The following is a 24,792-nucleotide window of genomic DNA, read 5'->3' on the forward strand; positions in this document are numbered from 1 at the left end:
TGATCGGTTGAAAATAATTGTCCTGGTTCTTCAAAATGGATGTAAGAAGCATGGGTATCTTTAGGCCCATTTTTAGCGGGGTTATAGCGATAAACGCTGTACACCATAGTAAGTAGGGTTGGGAACCGAGAACCGGTTTTGAAAATAACCGGAACCGTGAGTAATTTACCAGCAGCCATGTCACCCTGTAGCCCAGGACCGGTTTCCCACTGAAGCTAAGCAGGGCTGAGCCTGGTCAGTACTTGGATGGGAGACCTCCTGGGAAAACTAGGTTGCTGCTGGAAGAGGTGCTAGTGAGGCCAGTAGGGGGCGCTCACCCTGTGGTCTTTGTGGGTCCTAGCGCCCCAGTGTAGTGATGGGGACACTATACTGTAAAAACACGGTCCTTCGTTAAACGACATTAAACCGAGAACCTGACTCTCTGTGGTCATTAAAAATCCCAGGATGTCTCTCGAAAAGAGTACAGGTGTGTCCTCGGCATCCTGGCTAAATTCACCCATTGGACTCCGAACATCATGGCCTCCTAACAATCCCCATATCTGCTGATTGGCTTCATCACTCTGTCTCCTTTTCCACCAGTAAGCTGGTGTGTGGTGGGCATTCTGGCGCACTATGGGTGCCGTCGCATCATCCAGGTGGATGCTGCACGCTGGTGGTGGATGAGGAGATACCCCCAGACAATGTAAAGCACATTGAGTGCTTAGAAAAAGCGCTAAATAAATCTAAGGAATTATTATTATTATTGTTATTGTTATTTCTAAGTTTCAGTTCCGAAAATGGTTCTGGTGGGACACGTGACCAAGCACTGTAAGCAGCCTTTATCCACTGGTGTTCTGACGATTCGGCATTTCCCGTAAAGGATGTCACAAAGCAAATAACAGAAACGTTGTTTTGACTGACTGTACATGTACTGGGAGCGCGCAGCACCTGCCGCAACTAAATTACATTATATTTGTCCCATATTGTCATTAATATACATACTGACTTCAACTTGGTGCACTAAATTAATAGACTGCTATTGTTAAGTATGAGGGATAGATTATTTAGTGTGCAGGTAATTTAAAGAGTGATAAAGTGATAGAAAATATTTATTTTCATGCATATTAAATATTAACAAATGTGGAAACCACTCATTGCATCTCACCTTTTACTGACTGCATTACTATTTGTAAAATAGGAGCTTTATGGAGTTACTATAACCAGGGCCGCTGCTGGCCAAATGGGTGCCCTAAGCAGGATTGTATTGTTGTGCCCCCCTTCCTCAAATATGATGATGAAAAAAACACCTACTATAGGGGTGAAAAAATAACTTCAATCAAATAAAAAACTAAATGAATAAATTGTATTATTTTCAAATTACAATTGTAGCTCTCGACATTTACCTATGGCTATAACTTTATTATGACTCTAATTTATTTTATAGTCTCAAGCATTAAGAAATCATGCAAAAGGAAATTAAGCAGTTTTACTATGATAAAACCATGGGTTATTTTTGTAAGGGTTGTGATATGCATGTATTTTGTTGAAGAAATTATAAAGGCTGTGTCATCTATAGCAAAAAGGTGGCCAAAAATGAAAGATTAAGTGACTATTTGAATTAAATGTTTGGTCAGTAGCCTAAACAAGGATTTGATTCTCCTGTAAGTGTAACAGCAGCAATTACATGGCATCTGGCTCCCTTTTGTAGATATTTGTAATAACGTACATAAATTGTTTATTTTGTATTTGCCTACATTATGTATTTTAACAGTTTTATTATTAACCAATCATTATTGCCTCATTGTTTTTTTAAATAATGCATTTTAAGTCATTTTAAAGGCTATTGATGGCTTAGCTCTTTTTTTATTGCAACAACAACATCAAAAAAATATTACAGTATATTAATACTTTGTTAATTATATTTGAAGTAACAAAACCATGGTTAATTTGCAGTTACCATGGCAACAAGAACGATGATTTGCGGTGTTATTGTTTAAACCATGGGTAATTTTCATAAAAAAAAAATAAAAAAAACGTTCACAGGAATGTGCCTGAAAGTGATAAATGGGCCTATTTTTTACCTAAATGATTTATAATTTATTTTAATATATATAAAAAATGTATAAGGTGTGCATTGTAGCTGACACTTAAATGAACACATTACAATTGTTTTATGACTGCAAGTCTTTCTCCTCAAATGCTATTGAGTTTCAAATTTACTTTCTTTAGTTTTCTTTTCTCTGCGCCGGATTGCTGATGTCCTTTACCCGGACATAGATGTTCATCCATCAATTATGAACATTCAGCCGAAAGCATGAGGTGCGAGCGGTCGCGAGCGCAGATGGGAGAATGGCGGAAGGTTTTTTTTTTTTTTTTTTGAGCAACTGGGATGGTGCCCCCTCTGGGAGTTGGTGCCCTACGCAGACTGCGTACTCTGCGTGTAGGGAGCGACGGCACTGACTATAACAGTTTGTATTTCATTAATTTAGGGAAATGAACAAGTGTCTCATTTGGCCAACCAGCTCATTCCTGCTTGAAAAGCAAAATTTTATTGATAGTGTAAAAAACATCAACTTTGAAGCACATGCTGATTGATGGATTAGCATTACTCAACATTACTTTCTACTTTCCAGCAACACTACATTCATTGAAGGTAAAATAGTAAAAAACATAATAATAGTTCTATAAATAAAATTTCTAACAATACCAACCCTACTTATGAAGATCCGTATAGTGTAATATGTTGCATTTTGACATTGCCAACCTTTAAATTAAGCCGACAGTAAGTAATTAACAGTATTGAGTGTTGAGTATTGTGCATTTTTCCTTACCACCATTTTCTTTATAGTTTTTTAATAGAACCGGAACCGGACAATTTCTATTAATTCCCAACCCTACAAGTAACAACTCTTGCGTTCTGCAACTTTTGTGTTTTAAATCAGAGTTGCTATGTTTGTGAGGGTTGTGATGTTCAACATAAAATATATGAAAAACTCATGTTCTGAAGGCTTGAAGTTTTGGCGCTCTCTGTTGGGACCAAATGGTTAGAGAGAGAGAGAGAGAGAGAGAGAGAGAAAGAGATTACAGTTCATTTAAAACGAATCATTTGGTTCTTGTGTGTGTAGGAAGCAGAATCATTTGTCTTGAAATATGCAAGCGGATTCACTCAAAATGTCTTTTCTCTCTGAGTATTGTGAAATGCTATTACATTGAGTGATTTGTGTTCACAGCTGCACTGATCCAGATTTTTGGTTTGGTGATTTTTTTTTTTTTTTTTCAAATGCAGAATCATACAATAGAATATAAGGCACTGAAGCAGAGCTTATTACCCTCTTTTGTGGCACAGTTGACTGGTATTTACTATAATGCTATCTGAGTGACAGAATATAAGTAGTGATACAGAGTGGGGTGTGGCATATACCATCTTCGATAATACCGGTATACATTTTTACATGATAAAAAAAGTGTCATATCACGATATCAATAATATAGCGACGTGATGACGTATGGTGGCTATACGTTCTCTAGCACGCACAACAACACCACCACAAACCCAAGCAGACTGATCTGTGTTCAAGTTCATGACAAGTTCAGCATAAAGAAGACGGTCACTAAAGCTTATCAATTGCACGTGTTTTTATCCTTGCTAATTTAAACATTTAAACCAGTTTAAAGCATTCAAAACAGAAGAAGCGGAAAAACTCGACTGAGAGTTTGCGTACCAAGCTACACAAACACCAAACCGAGCTCTTCTCTTCCTCCCGTGCCTGAACGAACTAATACACTTGCCAGTTTAAACATACAAGCACAAAAAGACATGAAAAGTTTTATTCAGCAGCTGCGCGTTGTTCGGTGCGTACTAGGGTCGGGCCGAAAGACGATGCCATTTGCACAATTGCTATTTACACAATTTCAAACAGGGCCCAGCTACTTGCACTTGAGCCCCAAAAACCCCAGCTACGGCCCTATACACCAATCTGTCTGCTTCAAATCGAACACACAGCTGCTGCTGCCACTTTATGACAATAGATTTACACTTCAAATTAGGTAGTCTGTCATCGATGACAGTAGCTCATTGGAAAAGGATTGAAAATGCCTTTCATGTTGTTTGCACTAATAAATGCTGCTGCCTGCCAGCTGCAATAACCAATAAAACGTTGTTCTATGTTTTTCTTTTCGATATTGTCATAAATATCGTTATTGCAAATATTCTTGAAATATCGTGATATAATTTTGAGGCTATATCGCCCACCCCTACTACAGATCAAATTTGTTTCTTTTGAAATGCCTTCTTGGAAACTCAGAAAGTGGCTTTGTTTGTAATGCTAAAGTCCAAGTCACCATAGACTATTTTGGCATGTTGCATTTGTTTTTTGATAGTGTTGTCAGTTGTCACATGTAACGTGTAACTACTGTATGATAGACTTTTTCTTTGGTTCTGTTTATCCAGGTTTCCAAACATTGCCTGTGAGCTCCTGACCTCTGATGTGGCTCTTATCAATGATAAGCTGGGTGGAGATGAATCCCTTTTGGAGAAGCTCTACCACTTTCTGGAGCAGGAGCCACCCCTTAATCCCCTGCTGGCGTCTTTCTTCAGCAAAACCATTGGCAACTTGATTGCACGTAAAACAGACCAGGTATGCACATCTGGTACATACAGTTCAGAATATGAATGCACTCACCAAATGGCAAAAAGGAAATTATTGGGGGTTATTTGTCTGATTTGTATAGTTAGTAAGTTGTCTGTCATTGCACATGCAGGTAATCTCTTTCCTAAGGAAAAAACACAACTTCATCAGTCTGGTGCTGAATCACATTGATGCCTCAGCCATGATGGATCTTTTGCTGCGCCTCATCAGCTGTGTAGAGCCTGCCCTCTTGAGGATGGAGGTCCTCAATGTAAGCAAACTAATATATTATACATTAAAGGGTACATAACTTACACAGTGTCACCTAATCTCATGTTAATCTTGAGTATCTATAGAGTAGTACTGCATCCTTCATATATCCAAAAAGTCTTTAGTTTTATCATATTTATAAAAGAAAAATACAGCTTTCCGATTCTTTCCGGAAAAAGCCGAGCTCCTGGAGGCGTGGCGTGAGCGGAGCTATAATACTGATGTTTCATGTTGTTTCCATTAACATATATTCACTTATGTGCTGATTTCCAACAAAATACAGAAATCTGATGCAATAGTACTTACATGAATGGGGTCTTTTATCACAGCGACGGCTCCATGTTTTAATAGCAAACGATGTGCAAATCCAGCATCGACTTGGGCCTTGTTTATAAAACATTCGTCACTGAAATGACCAGAACACACAAAGGCACTTGCTACACTCTGTTGCTGCCCCGGAAAAACAAACTGCATCCACTGTTCATGTAACGCTGGGTTCTCGGGGAAGCTGAACACGGTAAAGTTTCCCTCACATCCAAAAACACACTTATTTGGAGGCATTCTCAAACGAATATCTGCCGACGATCTCGCTCTCCTCCGGTCAATGTGTGTGCGCGGGTGCGCTTTTCCGAGAGAAATGCTCGTATAAGGAGTTCCGTTCTCGTCTACGTCATTAGATCCACGATCAAACAAAAAACAGCCGAAACTTGTACCAACCCAGAAGTAAGATTTTCGGCACAGAAATTCTCAGTCATTCTTCTAAAACATTTTTTTAAACTGGCCATGTTTAGCATGAGAATACATCTCTTTAACACTGTGAACAACTCTGAATACATGAAACACCATTGTACCCCCCCTTTAATAACTGATTTAGCTGCTTAAGTACGTACATTTTATTTATAGACGGGGGCGGCAACAGAAAATCAAATGTCAAAAAAGTTACTCGAATCAATGAACAGCACTAATAAAGCCCCATTCTTGCAGATCATTTACAAAAAAAAAGTTGGTTTAGGGTTTAGTTACTCTTTAAATGGGAATGATGGACAAATAAAAAAAGCCCTGTCAGAAGATCTTAAAAATCTGTTAGATGAGAAGAGGTAAGAAGGTTTTTAAGTTAGGAGGGGGCTTGATCATTAATAGCTTTAAAAACAAACAAAATGGACCGGAAGCCAATAAAGCGAAGCTAAAAATGGGGTGCTTAAATGAGACATTGACCTGCATTTAGTCTGACTGTTATCTTCTAAGCCCTGGCTGAATCCCCACTACTCATTACGGGGCTGTGATTCTGATCTGTGAATGAATGTATTTGCAGTGGCTGAATGAAGAGAGACTCATCCAGAGACTCACAGAGCTCATGCACACAGGAAGAGATGAAGAGGTACAAAATATCACTCACTCTGCTGAACTTTTCACCTCCAGCCCACTTGAATTCAGTTATTGAAGTTTTAAAAAAGGACTGAGTACATTCTTTTCCACTTTGTTGTTCTGCAGAGACAATCTAATGCATCCCAGACTCTTTGTGACATCATTCGACTTAGTCGAGACCAGGCCAATCAGCTGTCAGAGGTCACTGAACCAGACCCCTTACTAGCTGTATTAGAGTCGTAAGTGCCTCATTTCATTATCTAAGATCACAGTTGTGTAATGTAATGAGCCATTTGTAAAAATGCTGTTTTTTTTTATATAAAAAGGCTGTTTTTGTTTATTATCCATGCATGCTTATGTCTTTGTAGTCAGGAGAATGTGGCAGAGCTTTTGAAGAACATGTTTGAAGGGGAAAGGACTGAAGCATCTGTCGTCAATGGAACACAAGTGCTTCTTACGTTACTGGAGACACGAAGGTCAGGGTGAGTTCATCCATTATGGGGCATAATTAATCCTAAAATAAATAGTCATGCCTGGATGCTTGCTGTTCTTCCTCCTTTTTAAATCTTACATTGACCTTCTGTTATCTCTGTGTCTGATGTTGTTAGGTTGGAGGGTCTGATGGACCTGTATTCTCAGGGATGTGAAAGGTCTTACACTGTCAGCAGCAGTATTTTACGTGCTATTGAGCCTCATCTAAAGGACTTCCAGCAGCTCCTACTGAACCCTCCTACGGTACCAACACACACACACAAGCAACTAAACTCCATCTGGGCATAAATGTAATCTCAGGGCTTTGAACCATTTTGTTCTAATCTTGTTTGTGTGTTAAATTAAAGTTTGTTGCTCTGTTTCCAAACTTAAGCTGCCTTGCTGAGTGCATAACTGAAATAAAACCTCATAAGTGACTGTTTTGGAATACATTACATTGGTGACAACCCTGTGTCACTTAAATAGCACTCTTCACAACAAGCTCATTGAAAAACTCTGTTTCTAAGCTAGCAACATACTTCCAGGGTTGCCAACTCTCACGCATCTGGCGTGACACTCACGCTTTCAGCATCAATCTCACGCTGAAGTCCAAGCATGAGTGTCACGCCAGATGCGTGAGAGTTGGCAACCCTGTACTTCATGAGGTCTCAAAATGCATGGCACACTCAATTATTTGAAGGAATTGACATTTTTTCGCGCAAGTCTGTATGAAAAGACTTCACCATATTTGTAAATGCATGTTTTTGATCTTAATTTGAAAGATTCATCCATACATGTAACTGTGTCAGTTGTTTTTTTTTTTTTTTTTTTTTTTTTTTTTTAATTGAAATCAAATTGCTTTAAGTCAAGATCCTGTGAAATGGCAGACTTCTCTGGCTAAACCACGGCTCTTCACTGTCGAATTCAAGCTGACAATAAATTTTTGCGTGCAGTGGCCACATCTCAAAATTTAAATCAACAACCTATGGGTAGAACCAAGTTCCCGTCCTACATTTTTTTTTTGGTCTTTTTGAATAATCTGTTGGTCTCGGATGAACAATACCAAAGAAACAATCAATTGCTACTATGGTTTCATTGCAGCTTTATCAAGTCTTTGAAGTTAACATAATATTGCTGCTGAACTTTTTGGAACAGCCTTCAGGAGCATAATTTTAATGTTGCCATAAAGTGTGTCAGTGTTTGTTGGCAGCACAATGAGTTCTGGAACAGAGCTTCAGACTTACCAATCATTGTGCAATGCTGAGAGTGACAGCCCTCTAACAATGTGTCAATCTCCTTACATTTGCTGTGGAACAGAGAAGTGCAATACTCACTACAGTGGGCGTTCTGGAGCAGCCCCTGGGGAGCGCCCGCCTTCATGTGGCCAAACTGGTGGCTTCTCTTTTGCAGACTTGTGACCTCAGCATCTGCCAAGAGATCTGCAGACTCAACACCATGGACCTGCTGTTGGTAAATCACTTGCGCACATGCATCAAATATTGCAGACTCAACACTATGAGCTGGCTGTGGGTGGGCGATCTCGCTTTTCATCATTTGTTTATTTTTTCCTCTCACTTCCTCTCTCTACCACTTTCTGGTTGCAGGATTTATTCTTTAAATACACCTGGAATAATTTCTTGCACTTGCAAGTGGAACTGTGTGTGGCATCCATCCTGAACCACTCTGCCCATGCCGACCACCAGAACCCAGGTCTGCAGAACCACGAGGAGAGACCAGCTACAGGCACAGGCAGCCAAGTGGAGGAGGGAACACCGGGCCAGAACAGCACCTCAGACCCAGCAAACACGCCTATTCAAGATGCTCTCGTTGCCAATGTAAGTCCTCTGCTTTCGATCATATCTGTTTTTGATCATGACCACTTCCTTTTAGTGCCTATTGTCATATTGGCTTAAGGAAACAATGTAGGGGGCCTTGTTAGTGGTGGTCATGAATGCATGCACCACTTTCAATACTTAACACTAGGGTTGGGTACCGAAACCTGGTGCCCATATTAGGGCTGTCACTTTTGAGAAAAATCAAATTTGAACGGATATCGAATATCATGCAATGTATTCGAATATATTCAAATATCTACGTGCCCGCCCCCCCGCGCATATAAAGAAAAAACCACCCGGGGAAATTAGATTGTGACCTGTTGTGCTAAACCTGGGCCGCTCAGATTTGATTTGCTGTGAATCTGATACAGATAGACAGGGTGAGTATCCCAACATGGCCTCTCTTGTCCACCGCCTCCACATTCAACTGCTTTCCTCTCTGAGTTCACCTCTTTATAACACATCTCATCCCTCTCTCTCCCTCAAGCGCCCATTTCTTGTGGCAACGCCTGTGTTTTGTGTGTGTTTCATCAGTCTGGCAGACTAACGTTAGTCGTCCAGTTAGCCGACTAGTCGCTTGCCGCATCATTTGACCGGCTTTTATTAAAATACATGAATATGACGATCACAAATGTATTAACAGTGAGTCATAAACAGGACTATCTGGATTTTTTTTTTTACTTAATGTTTGAAACCGCAGGTTATCAGCTTAGAATATCAATGTATAAGTGCCACTATGCATATCCCACAACATTAGGCTAAATGAAAAAAAAAAAAAAAAAAGAATCAGAACAGGCACAAACAATAACGTGACAACTTAAACAGTAACAGGAGTAGGGCTGGGTATTGTTCGAAATTTTTCGATCCGGTGCCAATTTCGATACCTCAGTTTCGATACCGGTTCCTAACGATACTTTTTTCGATACCATGTTTTAAAATCCATTTCAACATCAATACAAATATATTAAACACAGAACTTTTATTTTTCACCTTAATTAAAAAAAATTCTGGTAACACTTCACACTCAGGATTAGAGATCGACCGATATGGGTTTTTCTATAGCCAATGTCGATGTTTAGAGGTCAGAGTCAGCCGATGGCCGATATGTGCTGCCGATTTTTAGGGCCGATATCTTGAAGTTTTCCCCTTCATTTGCATGCTAAAATGTCACACTAATAATAAGTGGATGCACAACATTTCTAAACTTATCATCATTTATTGATCAGTGACTTGAACCATCTCTCTAATCTTAATTTTTTGCACTGCACGGTATTAAAATAAAAAATGTATCCAAAGTTAACCAAACAAATCAATAAACTTACCAAGTATTAAATATATAAAACAGGTAATATAATATATGTCAATCATTTACATAAAAGTTTTAGAGCATTTATCAAGAAGAATTTTTCAAGTTTGCTGGAACATAAATGTAAACTTAAATATACATTTAAATAAATAACATTTTAGAAATAAAAATCAATTATAAAAAATTAAATATATAAAAAATAAATAACAGTAGTGCTGCAAACACACTAGCAACCAGCAACATTTGTGTTTGGTATAAATGACACAGAACATCTAAAGTGCATTCTAATTTCAAACTTACATCACAGTCTGTTCATTATTAAAATAAAGTACAGTCAACCAAACATTTAAAAGGTTACACTGGTCAGTTTAAAAAGACCGTAGTATACCGGTCCACTCTGCTGTTATGCACGTTTTTGCTCATGTGAAGAGGATGATTTTTTCCGTCTAGTTTACATTAAAAAAATAAAAAATTTTATAGTTTAATGTTCAGATACATAGCGAATATGGAAACAATTGGATATGTGCAGAACGAGACGTGAGCAATAACCTCCAAATACATCTCGTCAAACCCGCGCTCGCTCGTCCTCGTATGGATCAGATCATTTTTCGGATCAGCAAAAAAAGAAAAGAAAAAAAAAGGCCAAGACAAATAAACATACGTTTTGTCTTTTTTTTAATTAACATTAAATTATTAAATTAAAATATATGAAATCAACTTAAAGTGCACATGGCATAATATCTTCTTTTTAACATAATAGCCCGACTTCTCATTTTCCAGTGTGCTGTGATGAAGTGAGCAGTTATCGTCACAGAGCTCTCCGTCCCCCTGGACGTCCACCCTTCTGTCGTGAGCCCAACAGAGGATGCTCGGGATAGTTCATCCACAACTGTTTTCTTCTCCTGTTCATAAAGATCGGGCACAATCTTTTCACTCTAACCTCTTTCCTTCATCATTATATCTGACAGGGAAGCCAAAATGCGCGGGGCGTTCAAGCTCCTCCGTTCCTCCGCTCGCCATGCGCAACTTTTTTCTTTTTTTTCATAAATCAATCCGCGGGTCACGTGTGTGCCGAACCGAAGATATTGATCCGAACGGATCACGGATCAATGATGATCCGTTGCACCACTACTATAGTGTCATTTGAAAACATTGCAGTTGCGTTTTAAAATACAACTACGAGCACCACGAAACCATTTAAAGAGACGCATTCAGCGGTCTCCCTGACGGGAAACAGTCAACAAAGTAAAATGATCTCCAACGTATGGCGCGCTCTCTTCATTTTATCAAATGATCATAATCACATCTATTCATTTTACAGTCCTGCTACTAGCATTTTATTCATACTAAAACCCCTTTAATTCGGGTGAGAAAGCTTTTTTTCCAAGTGGCTTTTGCACACAATAATAATACCGCTGCAGACGCATTTTGCAGCATTAAGGTTATTAATTGATCGTTAATTTAAACGACGATCGATCATGGAAATTATCGAATATTGACATCCCTAAATACAAATGAGTTGGATGGAAACCGGGTTATTGTCTGCATCAAACCATGCTTCCGAACAAATGTCATTCACCGTTCGGGGCAGCTCCAGGACAGCTGTCTCTCCGAGCGCGGTGCTGTCTGAGAGCGGGGCGGAGTAACGTAGCCCTCAATCACGCTGCAGTGTTTGTGAGAGCTGTCAACTTCTCCACCCCATTTACAGAATGAAATTCTCTGACTACCTTTATCTCCCAGGACTGTTGTTGAATCTTCCAAAAGTTTTGGCTTGGGGTCCTTCACATACGCAGCAGCACTTTCCACTGCAACAATAACACGGGGCTGCCCGCCGACGTGCCTGACGTTAAATCGGCGCTACTAAACACGGATATCGGCCGATGCAGATATATTAAAAAATGACAAATATCGGTCGACCTCTACTCAGGATAACATTATTAATACAACTGTTTGTGCTTTTTGGATAGGGGTGTGTCATTCAGGGGCGGACTGGGACCAAAAAGTTGCCCTGGACTTTCTGGCCCACAGCAGCCCACCACATCATAACGCAAACGCCCCTGTTTTGATGTAATTTATTAATTTAATATTTAAGTAAACAGGTTGGGGATTTTAACCAATAGGGCAACTGAAAAAAAAAGAACAGCAGCTGTTCATTTAGCGACTCCTAGTGAGCGATACATGCTCATCAAGACACAAACATTCTTCTAGAACTCACACTTTGCATTCAGTTAGCAGATCCATACGAATCATGCATGAAATAGAAGTTTATAAACTCAAACAATAGCTTTATGTGCTTTACAGATGAACTTGAAGTCTTTATTCATTCGAGATGTTCAATAATAGATCATCTTTGGCTCGGCAATACAAGTTCATGATCCGATTAGTGAACCGATGATTCTTTTTAGTCAATCTTTTAAAATAATAATTTATTTTGTTTAACGAAACCAGTGTGGAAACCAGTGTTTCACAATCTGGATAGTCTTGAAGTGCAGGGCTCTCAAAATCGTTAGCCCCACGTCCCGGGGCTATTGTGTTTTCCAGTCCGATGGGCTATCGTGAATAGTGATGTAAATTCCTAACTTGATTCGCGTTGTTCACTCGCTTGAAGGGCTGAAACGGATCGTAGCTGATTGTTTGCACTTGCTTCTAAATCTTGCTGATTCAAGCATTTTAAACAATTTGCGCGTGTTCAGAGCTTGCGCGTACTTATTCAAAGCACGTGCTGCGAGCAGCATTTCAGACAATGCGCGTACAGAGAATGAATTCATCTTTCGCGTATCGTAACTTCTGAATGAACACATACACACACAATTATATCAAAATAATTGTCTCTGCAAGTATTCTCGTAAACACAGTCGGTTATGTTTTAAGTGAACGTATACAGTGGCCTGCTGCTTAGAGAAATTCGCTGTACTGGATAAATCTGTCTCTCTCTCTCTCTGTTTTTTAGACTACGTGAAAGGGGGCGTGTTTCAAGATACGCAGTGGAGTAGACCAAATTAAACAGGGAGGGAGGGCAAAACACTCATCCAAACAAATGCTTCATTAACACCGGCTTTGGTTGCAATACTCTTATCGCATATGTTGCACTTTGCTGACTTGGCATCCACTTTTATGAAGTGTAGCCACACTTTAGACCTCTTTGGCATTGTAAAACGGAAACGTTTTGAGAAAAAACAACTACACTTGTGTTGTGTGACTGCGAGTATCTTCAGAAATCCTCCCCGTTACGTCACGTGGTGGTGGACAACCAATCACGGCGAATTTAGGTCCTTACATGCACGTATGCTACAAGCTCACACAGACACAGCCGCTTGGCAAAAAAAAAAAAAAACACCCACTTGGCTTTTGGCACCGAAAGATAAATAATTTTTCGATACTCATAGTATCGAAGTTTTTCGTTCGATACCATAAAGGCATCGAAGTTCGATACCCAGCCCTAAACAGGAGTAAGGCATATAGCCTAGACTAATTCACTTCTTAATATTGTTTGCGAGAAACACCAGTCTATCAACTTGATCTGGATTAAGTGCGACTCTCTTTTTATTTAAAATGTTCCCCCGCGGTGGAGAACACGCGTTCGGAGTGCACAGACGTGCCTTCCTGGCTACTAGCTCTAAGGAATAAAATAAAAAACAAACGGTCTAATCATAGACTGTAAAAAATGCACTACACATGGCATTTTAAAAAATGGATATTTTATTTATAGTTCGATTACGGATATTTCATGTCATGTTCGAATGCATATTCGAATATCGAATAAAAAGTGACAACCCTAGCCCATATGCCACCGGTACTTAAGTAACCGGTATGAACCAAACCCAATTGGAACGCAGATTTCTGTGCCGCTTAAATATCGGAGCGATCGATTGAAATATTTGTCCTGGTTTTGTGAAATGTATGCAAGAAGCATGGGGGTCGCTGTGCAGTTCTTTGACATAAATACAGTTTACAAAAGGTCTTAGGCGCGTTAGTACTTTCACCCCAAAGAATAGTGTTTGGCCAGTTATTTATATATTTTACTGTAGTGTGTCAGTATAAAATAGCAGTTTACATTTCCAGAAATTAATTTAGCCATTTAATTTTAATAATAATCTAGCAAGATTTTTGAATGCACAAGCAGTCTGACAACAGCCGGAGCTCCACATGGAGATCTGATCTCACCATTATTGAATCTGTCTGTGATTACATGAAGAAACAGATTAAACTGAGACAAACTAAATTAAGAAGAACTGGGTCATATCTCAAAGATGCTTGAAGAAACCTCGCTGCAAATCTACCTGAAAAACAATGTGCAAGTGTACCTGGACAAAAGCTGTTTTAAATGCAAAGGTTGGTCACACCAAATATTGATTTGGCATAGTTATTATAAGTTAATTGATAAAATCCATTTATGACAATATTTTTGAAAGCATCCTTAGTTTACAGCATATTTACACAAAGTGCCTAAAACTTCTCACATTACTGTAGCTTTGGAGGTAGGTTTCTTAAAATGTCTTGAAGACTTTGCTACAGTTCTTCTCAGTTTCATCTGTTTCTTCATGTAATCACAGACAGATTTGATGATGGTGAAATCAGATCTCCATGTAGAGCTCCGGCTGTTGTCAGACTTCTTGTGCTTTCAAAAATCTCACTAGATTATTATTAAAATGAATGTTTGGAAATGTAAACTGATATTTCCTACTGACACACTACAGCAAAAGATATAAATAACTGGCTTAAAACCCTTTTTGTGGGGTGGAAATACTAATGTGCCCAAGACATTTGCACAGTACTGTACTTTACAAATAAGATTTTAACTACTTTAAATGTATACACACACACAGATATAAATATATATAATGGTTTCCTGTTTTGTTTCCACTTTATAATTAGTCTAGGGGAATTGAGGAATACGTAATGAAATGAAAGTCTACATGAAGCCTCTCATCCCAGTCCCAGCCCTAAAGAACACTACTAACCCCTAAAAGATCCACTACAATTTGAATTATTATGTAAAGGATTAACAGGAACAAAACAAAAAGGCTTCAGGAGGAGGGGGCATAATCAAAATAACAAACAAAACAATATTTTACTACATTTTAAATCTAACTTATCTAAGTCAGGGAAAAATAAAAATAACAAAAAGACAATTAAGACTTCCTTAATACCTAGCTTACCCAAAAACAGGAGAAAGAGTTAACAAAAGAAAAATGGCACCCTCCGCCCTACAAATTATAAAGTAGACAATTTAACCAATCTTAAATGAAGAACTATAAAAGCAATATTTCGAGATAAGTTTAACAATCTAGGTGTGAGCACAGCAAAAGTACACTAACTGAAACGCGAGCACAAATTTGACATTAAATATCAGTTAACAAACACCCAAAACAACAACTAGCAACACTTGTCTGAGGCTGCAGAGAAGGTCTATGCTGAGGCTGAGATATATATATATATATATATATATATATATATATATATATATATATATATATATATATATATATATATATATGGCTCAAACCTTCTTTCCTTTTTTCCTCCACTGGGCTTTCTTGATGGCTCTTTTAGCTGGTTTTCTCTCTGGAGGAGCCAATGAATGAGGAGATAATTGTTCATCAGCAAACGAGTATCAGGTGCCGGTAATCAGCTCCTATTAGAGCAGCAGCACAGGAGAGAGAAAAAAAAACCCGAAAAACACTTGACTGACCCCAGAACAGTACAAATTATGTCACAGGACATAACATTTCCACAGAAATATTAAGCCACCATTATTATTACCAATGTTTCATAAAGCACCAAATTAGTCCTGTGACACTGAAGATTCGAGTAATGGCTACTGAAAATTCAGCTTTGCCATCACAGGAATAAATTAAATGTTTAAAAATATATTAAAATACAATAGTTATTTTAAGTTGCAATTACTGTTAATGCTGTATTTTTTTTTTTTTTTAATTAAATGCAGCCATGTTGAGAAAAAAAAGACTTTTGATCACTGTTCAAAAACCTGAAAAAAATCTTACTGAATTTTGAACAATAATGTATTGAGCTTACTTAGGCTCAGTGGTTTGTTCAAATTCCTGAACTTAAGTATTGAAATTTGACCTGTGATTCATCCCCCACCATTTGTGCTACAGAAATGAATGATAGTTCAGAAGTCATGTGGTTTCCTGAGTAGAGGTCAGTTTTATTTGCTGTCTTATGTTCTCCTATGTTTCTCTCTTTTTTTGGCTGTTCTTTTACCTACACCCTTGTGTGTTTCCTGTTGTTCATTATTCTCAATGTTTGGCTGTTTTCTTTCCTCAGCTCTTTCAGCATTGCCGGCTGGTGCAAAGGATTCTGGATGCTTGGGAGGAAAATGACAAAATCCAGTAAGAGCCTCTCATCTATTTGCTGTCATTGATTTATAAGCAGTGAGTCTCTAACACATGTGTGATATTCCCATGAAGCTCATTTTGATATCCTTTGTTGTGTCAGTATGTTTGTCGTCTGTTAGTTTCTGCTGTTGGCTGATTGTAGTTTCTCTACCTTCATCTCCAGGGCTGAAGGGGGAAGGCGGAAGGGAAATATGGGTCACCTGACAAGAATTGCAAACACTGTGGTTCAAAACCTGGAGAAGGGGCTGGTTCACTCTCAAATTAATGACCTAATTAAAGGTTTGTTGTGCATGAATATGTCACAAGAGCCACATAGTTTATAAAATAATGATGCCTGAGATAGGAGTGTGATTACTGAGATCGGAATCACTTGTATATCCACAGAGCTGCCAGAGGACTGCAGAGGCCGCTGGGAGGGTTTTGTGGGTGAGACCCTGAGAGAGACCAACAGGAGAAACACAGTGGATCTGGTAAGGAAACATTTACACAAATGTCATTGCATTTATTGCACAGGTGAATAATATTGGATACGATATTTAAATGTAGTCATTGTAATGATCGTGTCTTTTTTTTTCTCCTTTCAAAATATGTTAAGAAAGAGTTGTGTTTACTGCAATATATGATAACAGTAAATATTTCAGAGATGCTTGGTTATTCTACATTTTCATTAAAAGATGGTCAAAATGGCTTTAAAACTGGGTCACTTTAGAGGAAATCAGTTATCAGGGTTCATTATTAGCTTTATATATATGTGTGCGTGTGTGTGTGTGTGTGTGTGTGTTTAATCGCTGTCACTTTCATTCTGAGAATGTTACATTGTTTGATGCTGATTTCTGATTGGTTCTCATCCTGTGTTCCAGGTCAGCACCCATAACTTACACTCATCTAGTGAAGATGATGACATGGAGAGCCCCTTCCCCAATGATCTGTCCATCCAACAGGTTAGAAGCAACAAATAAATAGCCAGCACAAGTCTGCTTTAATTTCCTTACAGCTGATTGGAAAACATTTAAGCAATGTTTTTATTTATTTATTTATTTTCTTACTTTCAGGCATTCTCTGATTACCAGATTCAGCAGATGACCGCCAACTTTGTGGATCAGTTTGGTTTTAATGATGAAGAGTTTAGTGAGCATGATGAAAATATCAAGTGAGTGCTATATATCAATGTTTCTCATATCCAATGTTAAGTGTTGCCATTTGTATCAGAATGCTACAGAGACTGATGTGCAGTGCTGATATGTTTTTGTGGTAAAGATTGTCAGTATGATCTTTGAGAGACCTCTTTATATCTTGCAGTGCTGCGTTCGATCGAATTGCTGAAATTAACTTCAATATAGATGCAGATGATCATAGTGTAAGTGCTGCCACTGAAACATTGTATATTATTCAAATGATGAAGTGTTTGTTTTGATGCTTTATTCGGATTGTTGTGCTCCTTTAGGCCAATGCTGCAGCTTTTGAAGCGTGTTGTAAAGAAAGAATCCAGCAGTTCGATGACTGTGAGGAAGAAGAAGATATTTGGGATGAGAAAGAAATAAACTATGCAACACAAATCAAATCCAGATCGAGGTACAGCACATGGATGATATGCTTGAGGAAATGGATTCTTCTGTTTTGTTCATTGAATTCACATTCTCTATTTATTCTTTCCAGGTTCGGGGTGTCTCTTTCTTCAGATAATTCACCCAAGAGTGCTGTGAGGAATGGGGGTGGAGGCCGCGGGTCGGGCTCTGAGGAAGAGGATGTTGAGGAAGAGGCCAGTCCTCAGAAGTCTGCAGCAGCTCAGACTCAAAGTGAGTGCTACAACATCACCCACAACTCTGAATCATTCAGGTAAATTTGTTCATTGAACATTATTTGTGTATGTGCACAGATCCAGGCTGGACGGCGAGTTTTGGCGAGACCGAGGTGAGCTCCTCTAGCGCCTGGGGTGGTTCCCCTCAGCAGGAAGGTGAGGGTCCGCAGGACACAAGCTGGGCAACTTTCACTGAGTTCCAGCCTTTCAGCAGGTAAAGAACACTCCGCTTTAAAGAAAGTTGTATTATGCTACATACGACACTGTTTTGTAATGTTAGTTAAAGTGAGGTAATATTGGTTGGTTTGGATGTTTGAATTATGGGTATACCTTTATCTGTTCTAATCCATTGGCTTTTATACTACAGCACAGAGTCCAGCCAGAGTGAGGGACAACCTCAACAAGGCCAAGAAAAAAAATGTAAGTATGCAGTGTTTGAGTCTGTCTGAATATTAACTCTGTTAATACACAACGTGGGAAGTAGTCGTTCACTGACAGTTTTAACCAAGATTTATTTTTTAAATTTACCTGATGAAATGTTTAAAGTGGTACTATCTTGGGGAATCACATTTTCCTTGATCTTTAGAGTACCGTATTTTCCGGACTATAAGTCGCACTTCTATTCATAGTTTTGGTGGTCCTGCGACTTGTAGTCAGGTGCGACTTATTTATCAAAATTAATTTGACATGAACCGAGAGAAATGAACCAAGAGAAAACATTACTGTCTACAGCCGCGAGAGGGCACTCTATGCTGCTCCAAAGTGCTCCTGTAGTCTACACTAAGCAGCATAGAGCGCCCTCTCGCGGCTGTAGACAGTAATGTTTTCTCTTGGTTCTAAATAAATGCGACTTATAGTCCAGTGCGGCTTATATATGTTTTTTTCCTCGTCATGACGTATTTTTGGACTGATGCGACTTATACTTAGGTGCGACTTATAGTCTGAAAAATACGGTACTGTGAAAACATACTGTAACTTTTAGGGGTGTAAGAAAATATCGATACACGTGAGTATCGCATTATTTTGTTTTGCTATACTGTATTGATTCTCAAAAACGGAATATCAAGATTTATAAAAAAAAAAAGAAAATAAAATCATACAAGAGTCATGCCAGTTGTTTGGTTTTGAGTTCATATCCTGATCGCTAGATTGCAGTCTTCATCTGTGAACTTAAACAGTGACAGGAAATACTAGCATTAAGGCGCGCCACTATCATTAGCGTTAATATAGTTTGCTGCCAGTTATAGAGGATGAAAGAATTCTTCCCATTCCCGTCTCTGTGTATAAAGCTGAAGTGTGACGTCATTTGGGTGTTTATGTGATCGCGGGGTGGGTGGCACCTTGGTTCTGCCACTTGCCGCGTCCACACGGGGGCGTGGCAGGTAGTAGGATCACCTCATGGATGCAGCTTTCTCTTGTGATGGGGGCGGGGCGTTTTGTGCAGTTGGGGCAGTGCTCGCATCGCGGTCTCTGTGATTCCACGCGAAACATTAATACAAACTGAAAAACCTGTGAAATCCAAGTTGAAAGGTTCTGAGAATGTTCAACATCTGTATTTATTTTGTTTTACCATTGTTTTGTTTTGTTTAGGAATCCTGTAAGCACTTCATTTTCCATTGATATTAAGCAGATGTAATTCTTTTGTTCTGATCAAAATGTTATGACATTGTATGTCACAATTGTAAACTTAAACTGTGAACCTGTAAAGCAGGGTATAAGAATATATATTGTCTTTTTATAAAATACATATTATGCATATACATTTAACCAAAGAATCCTGCAAGCACTTAAATTTTTTCTTCCCCTTTACCCATACTCCACAAAAAGTGTTTCAATAACGTTGAATGTTACAGGGACTAATTATTGCAAATTCAGATCACAGTGTGTTCTGGTTAAACATATTTTTTTGTTTTTGCTAAGGTTAGCTTATGGTGGTGTGTTCTTAATGACAGCTTTCCTAAAAATATATTCTATTCCTAAAATAAAAAATATCTCAATATATCGCCTTACATACAGTATCGCTACCCCTGTATTGTGATATGTATCGTATCGCCAGATTCTTGGCGATACACAGCCCTAGTAACTTTTAGAACTCAAAACTTATCTAAATATACCTATTTAGAAATGCATAATTTTAAAGTCCTTGACATCAGAAACTCCAAAACATTAACAAATAACCGTCTACATTTACGTGCAATGGCATGGTGCATTAATATGGATAAGGTAAATACACTAGAAAAACAAAAAGGGTTGAAATTTAGTTGTTATATTTTTATTTAATTTTTTTTGTAGTGGCTGGCAGTGGTTCGGCTACTGGAGCGTTGGAAGGAAGTCCTGGGCAAAAAGTCCCTCTGGTGGCCTCAGACAGCAGCTCGTCTGGAGGCTCAGACAGTGAAGAGGACCCTGGAGAAAATAAGACAGAGGGTTCCCCTAAAACACCTGCCAACCAGACAACAGCACCCATGAGGTAAGAACATGGGTGCATTACAGCAGCATTACAGTGTTTTAATGTAGATCCAGAAAAAAAAGGTTTCTCATGACTTTAGCAAGGGAATAATATTCCCTTTTTTTGCTCTCTAAACAAAGCACTTAAAGGCGAGATAAATATGACGGACCAGACTGAAAAGTGAATCCCATTCGGGCTCTTGCGGTCACATTTACTGTAGTTTGGTGAATTTTCACAGACAAAATTCAGTCATTTCAATATGAATCAGTTCAGTCAGAAATTTTGTGAGGGTGAAAGATTTTGCGGGGTTTAAATTGGTTGTTGTGAATTTGAATGTGAAAATTGGTTTGAAAGTGACTTTGTTGTCATGCTTCATACATCGCTATACTATTGACTGTTTTTTGTTTTTTTTTGTCTATAAAATTTTGCTAATGTGACTGCACCTTTAGAATGACACTTAATCTACTGGTCCAAAGAATTAAATCAAGTTTTGAATGATTTAAAGGGATAGTTCACCCAAAAATCAAAAAAATTTCGCCCTTGCCCTCAAGCCAGTCTAGGTGTATATTACTTTTTTTCTTTCAGACGGACACAATCAAAGTTGTTGAAAAGGCCAGCGATGCATATATTGAGACATTAGCGCCCCCTTGTGACTTAAGACGCATTACTCTAATGACTCACAATCAAAGTTATATTCAAAAATGTCCTGGCTCTTCCAAGCTTTACAATGGCAATGATTGGGGTTGAGTTTTTAAAGCCCAAAAAATGTGCATCCATCCATCAAAAAAGGGCTCCACACTGCTCCAGGGGTTTGATAAAGATTTTCTTATGCAAATCGATTTATTTGTGTTAGAAAAATATCCATATGTAAAAGTTTATAAACCGTAATCTCAAGCTTCCGGAAATAAGAGATTAAAGTTTATAAAGTTTTAAATATTTATATAGTTTTAGTTTTTCATACACAAACGCATCTTTTCGCTTCACAAGGCCTTTATTAGCCTCTATGCCCCATTTACTGCCATTTATGAAGCTCGGAAGAGCCAGGGCATTTTTTTTTTAAATCAACTCCAATTAAAAGAAGAAAGTCATATACACCTATAATGGATTGAGGGTGAATAAATCATGGGGTAATTTTAATTTTTGTGTGAACATTCCCTTTAATGATGAAGAGTGATCCCTGTCAGTGTCGTAATTGTTATTTAGTGGAAAACGTTTGTGCTGCACTCTTTTCTGTGCAGCGAGGTGCCTACTGAAGCTCTGGAGAAGCTCAGCATTGCAGACAATAGCGAGTCTTCAGCACCTACAGAAGAGTCGGATGCCACCACTGTGACGGACATGAGGTAATAGTGGATGTGTATCAACCAGATGTTATATAATAGATAAAAAGCGCCCTCCACCCTCTCTTACTCTCTCTGATGCCTCTACAGAGTCAAAACCCCTTCTTCAGCTGAGATCACACCTAACGGACCGGTCTGAAGGCTCTGGATAGGAATCCGACCCACTCTCCGCCTCTTCCATTCTGAACCCCCAAACCTCAATACCACTTTTGGTGTTTAAATAAAGAATGCTGCCATGTTATTGGTCCTGGATACTGCCAATCAGCCCATAATTGGAGGAGGAAGCCAGGGGCATATAACACAAACCAGTACAGTGCTCAGAGGTGTTAGTCTTTTAATCCTATCAACTATGTATGAGATATGCACAGTTTTAAATGTAGCAGTGACCGTGTGATTACAGGATCTGTCAGGACTTCTTTTTTCCTCGGTTTGTGTCCCTTCCTTAATTTTTCTGGATTTGTTTTTTCGCGCTCAGCCTTGGATGGTAGGAAACAGGGATGTTAAGGTCCTAATTGGAAAGCACAGGGTCATCCTTCACGGCATAACGTTTGGAACATCCTCATGCAAAACCGAAAGCCTTGTTGCCTGTCAACAGCCTCTGCAACAATTTACTGTATGTTGAAGCACAACTGAAATCTTCTGTAATGCTTGTCATGTTTCTGCACAGGTCACCGCCCCACCAAGTACACTTTGAAACATTATTATGGCCTGATCTTATTAAATCATGTATTTGAATGTTCTGAAGTGCTTTGGGGCACAAATGAATGACTTAATACTCTGACATGGTGTCCATGTTGGCACTTGTGCAGTAATGTTTAGCCATGTAATTTAAATTTGACTCATTTGGAAACTAGACATTAATGGTGGGGGTGTGCCTATTTGATTTTTGTTTTTATTTGGACTTTTTCATTGCATGCAAAACGTTATTTATCATGCATATACAAGCAGCCATTTTTTTTCTTCCATTCTAGGTAGGTTGTCAAGACCTTCTGATTGTATTAAATTACATTTGTCCATTTTTTTTCCCTCCACTCAGACCAACTAAACAGTTTCTACCTAATTTTCTAGTGCATTTTTCAAGCTTGCCAAAAATTTAATCATGGGTTTAAAGCAAAAAGCTTAAAGTAATCATAATAACCTTTGCCTTAAGTTACAAATCCTTCAAAATCCCTGTAACAGGACAGAAGGGTTTGCCTCAAAGCAGACATGCTTGTTTTTGTCTCTTTTTAAATGTCTTCCAGTCTCTAAAAAACTGGCCCCCAAAATGTTATTTGTATCCGTGTCAAACACCAATGCCCAATTCCCGAAGAGGCCAAAAACTCTAGTATATTATACCATAAGAAGTACTCCACAGGACAGTGTTATGCTTTTTTTTTTTTTTAAATCAGAACTCTTGTTATATGCTGCCAGACAGACATTTTGAACTTGTCTCAGAACCTTCCAGTAGCTCTCGTTGAAAAATACCAAGATCATCCTCTTTTAATATTTTTATTATTATGTGATTATTTTTCCCCGCTCCAGGAATTTTTTGGCTATCACATTTCACATCTCTGCAAGCTTACTATGGTACCAAATCTGTTGGATTATAGGATTGGGATATTGCATTATTTATTTTGCACTTAATGTGGGGTTAGTGTGGAAAAGTGTTCTCTCATCAAGCATTGGAACGCTGTGTATTTTTTTTTTTTTTTCTTCGCTCTTCACGATCTTTGCCCCTGGAGTGTAAATCCTCCATTGACTCTCATTGCTTCTTATATCTATGACGTGTTCAAATAGGTTTGTTTCCAAAGCCAAAAGTATGTATTTTTTTTTTTTTTTTTACTTTAACCAATATTATTTTACATATTTGTAGAGATTCTAATTTATGTGATCTTCAGCAACCAAAATATTGCTGTTCAATTCAGTTCCTGTGTCTGGACTTTCTGTACATTTACAGCTATAGGTTGAGAGTCTGAAGCCTTGTATTCAGTTATCAAGTCTGTTACACAACTATAGATCTTTAACAGATTATGGCTGTATTATTATTTAATTTAAAAAGCAGCAAAACGTTTATTTTTTATATTAATATGTCTGTCCCGGGTTCGATTCTATTTATTACCACGTAAGATAATTTTGTCTCGTTTCTCAGATTGTACAAGAATATGTGTTCACAGTCATCCACTTCCAGCAGAAGTTTACTTCAAGACGTTGCTCTGGTATAAACTTTAAATGTCCTGTTTCTGAAGTAAAGCTTTAGCCAAGTGTGATGAAACCACTTTATAGGCGCCCCTTGTGGAAGTGGAATACTTGATTGTTATTGGCCATGTGCTGTCGCGAGTACGCTCATCCGGGTAACTGAACTGCTCACTTTCCTTTACTAGAACGTAAATGGCGCCATCATGTGTCTCCGTTATCAATTGTAGAAAAAAAAATCAGGTACAGAGATTTTAAATATTTATTGTTCGCGGTCCCCCCCCCCCCCTTACTGATAAATGGCGAGTTAGACCACAACCACGTATTAAATATAACACGTTTTTTATTTAATTGAAACTGAAAGAGGTCGAAATTATTCTGTGGTAAGCATCGAACCTGGAACATTTTTTGTACAGCTGTCCAAGCCCCCTACAATTCTCTCCCGCTAGAACACAATGAGCTCGATTGGATTTCACGCACTTGTAAATAGAGTTTCTATATGTCCTTGCCATAATAATAATGCTGGGTTTGAGCAGGTGGAGGGGAAGGATAAATGAATGAACAGTTCCCATGTTTCACTCAGAGCACTTCCCGCTTGTTGTCATTAGCTTTAGAGAATGCGTATAATGAGACGAGGAGTTGGTCAGAATTGAAGGTATCCATTGACGGCATAAAAAGTAGTTCTCAGCACATTTGACATTTGTATAGACTGGGTCTGTACATTATATTGTTGCCTACATCAGTACCTATATATTTTGATATTTTCAGAATGGAATAAACCTGTTATTGAAAGAAATGGTTTTCAGTAGCTAAGCTGGCGGAGTGA

General features: G+C 38.5%; 1 protein-coding gene and 1 pseudogene across 2 annotated transcripts in view; both read left to right on the forward strand.

Annotated features, from left to right (window-relative positions):
* LOC132098994 (serine/threonine-protein phosphatase 6 regulatory subunit 2-like) overlaps positions 1-24,762 on the forward strand; it is a 30,757-nt gene extending 5,995 nt beyond the window's left edge. Inside the window, exons 4-24 of one of the 2 annotated variants that reach the window (XM_059505335.1) lie at positions 4,430-4,616; positions 4,741-4,878; positions 6,190-6,255; positions 6,369-6,481; positions 6,611-6,718; positions 6,851-6,977; positions 8,031-8,183; positions 8,318-8,548; positions 16,143-16,207; positions 16,377-16,492; positions 16,598-16,683; positions 17,074-17,154; positions 17,266-17,363; positions 17,513-17,570; positions 17,658-17,785; positions 17,870-18,009; positions 18,090-18,225; positions 18,379-18,431; positions 20,304-20,478; positions 21,696-21,797; positions 21,885-24,762. In XM_059505335.1, the coding sequence (XP_059361318.1) occupies positions 4,430-4,616; positions 4,741-4,878; positions 6,190-6,255; positions 6,369-6,481; positions 6,611-6,718; positions 6,851-6,977; positions 8,031-8,183; positions 8,318-8,548; positions 16,143-16,207; positions 16,377-16,492; positions 16,598-16,683; positions 17,074-17,154; positions 17,266-17,363; positions 17,513-17,570; positions 17,658-17,785; positions 17,870-18,009; positions 18,090-18,225; positions 18,379-18,431; positions 20,304-20,478; positions 21,696-21,797; positions 21,885-21,933 (2,410 nt within the window). In that variant the 3' untranslated portion in view covers positions 21,934-24,762. Of the gene's footprint in view, positions 1-4,429; positions 4,617-4,740; positions 4,879-6,189; positions 6,256-6,368; positions 6,482-6,610; positions 6,725-6,850; positions 6,978-8,030; positions 8,184-8,317; positions 8,549-16,142; positions 16,208-16,376; positions 16,493-16,597; positions 16,684-17,073; positions 17,155-17,265; positions 17,364-17,512; positions 17,571-17,657; positions 17,786-17,869; positions 18,010-18,089; positions 18,226-18,378; positions 18,432-20,303; positions 20,479-21,695; positions 21,798-21,884 lie in introns of both variants that reach the window. The other variant, XM_059505334.1, reaches the window with a different exon arrangement.
* Positions 168-284, forward strand: LOC132099304 (5S ribosomal RNA; annotated as a pseudogene).
* Positions 24,763-24,792: the final 30 nt, after the last annotated feature.

Source organism: Carassius carassius, chromosome 22, assembly GCF_963082965.1.
Source record: "Carassius carassius chromosome 22, fCarCar2.1, whole genome shotgun sequence".
In the NCBI taxonomy this organism is placed as follows: domain Eukaryota; kingdom Metazoa; phylum Chordata; class Actinopteri; order Cypriniformes; family Cyprinidae; genus Carassius; species Carassius carassius.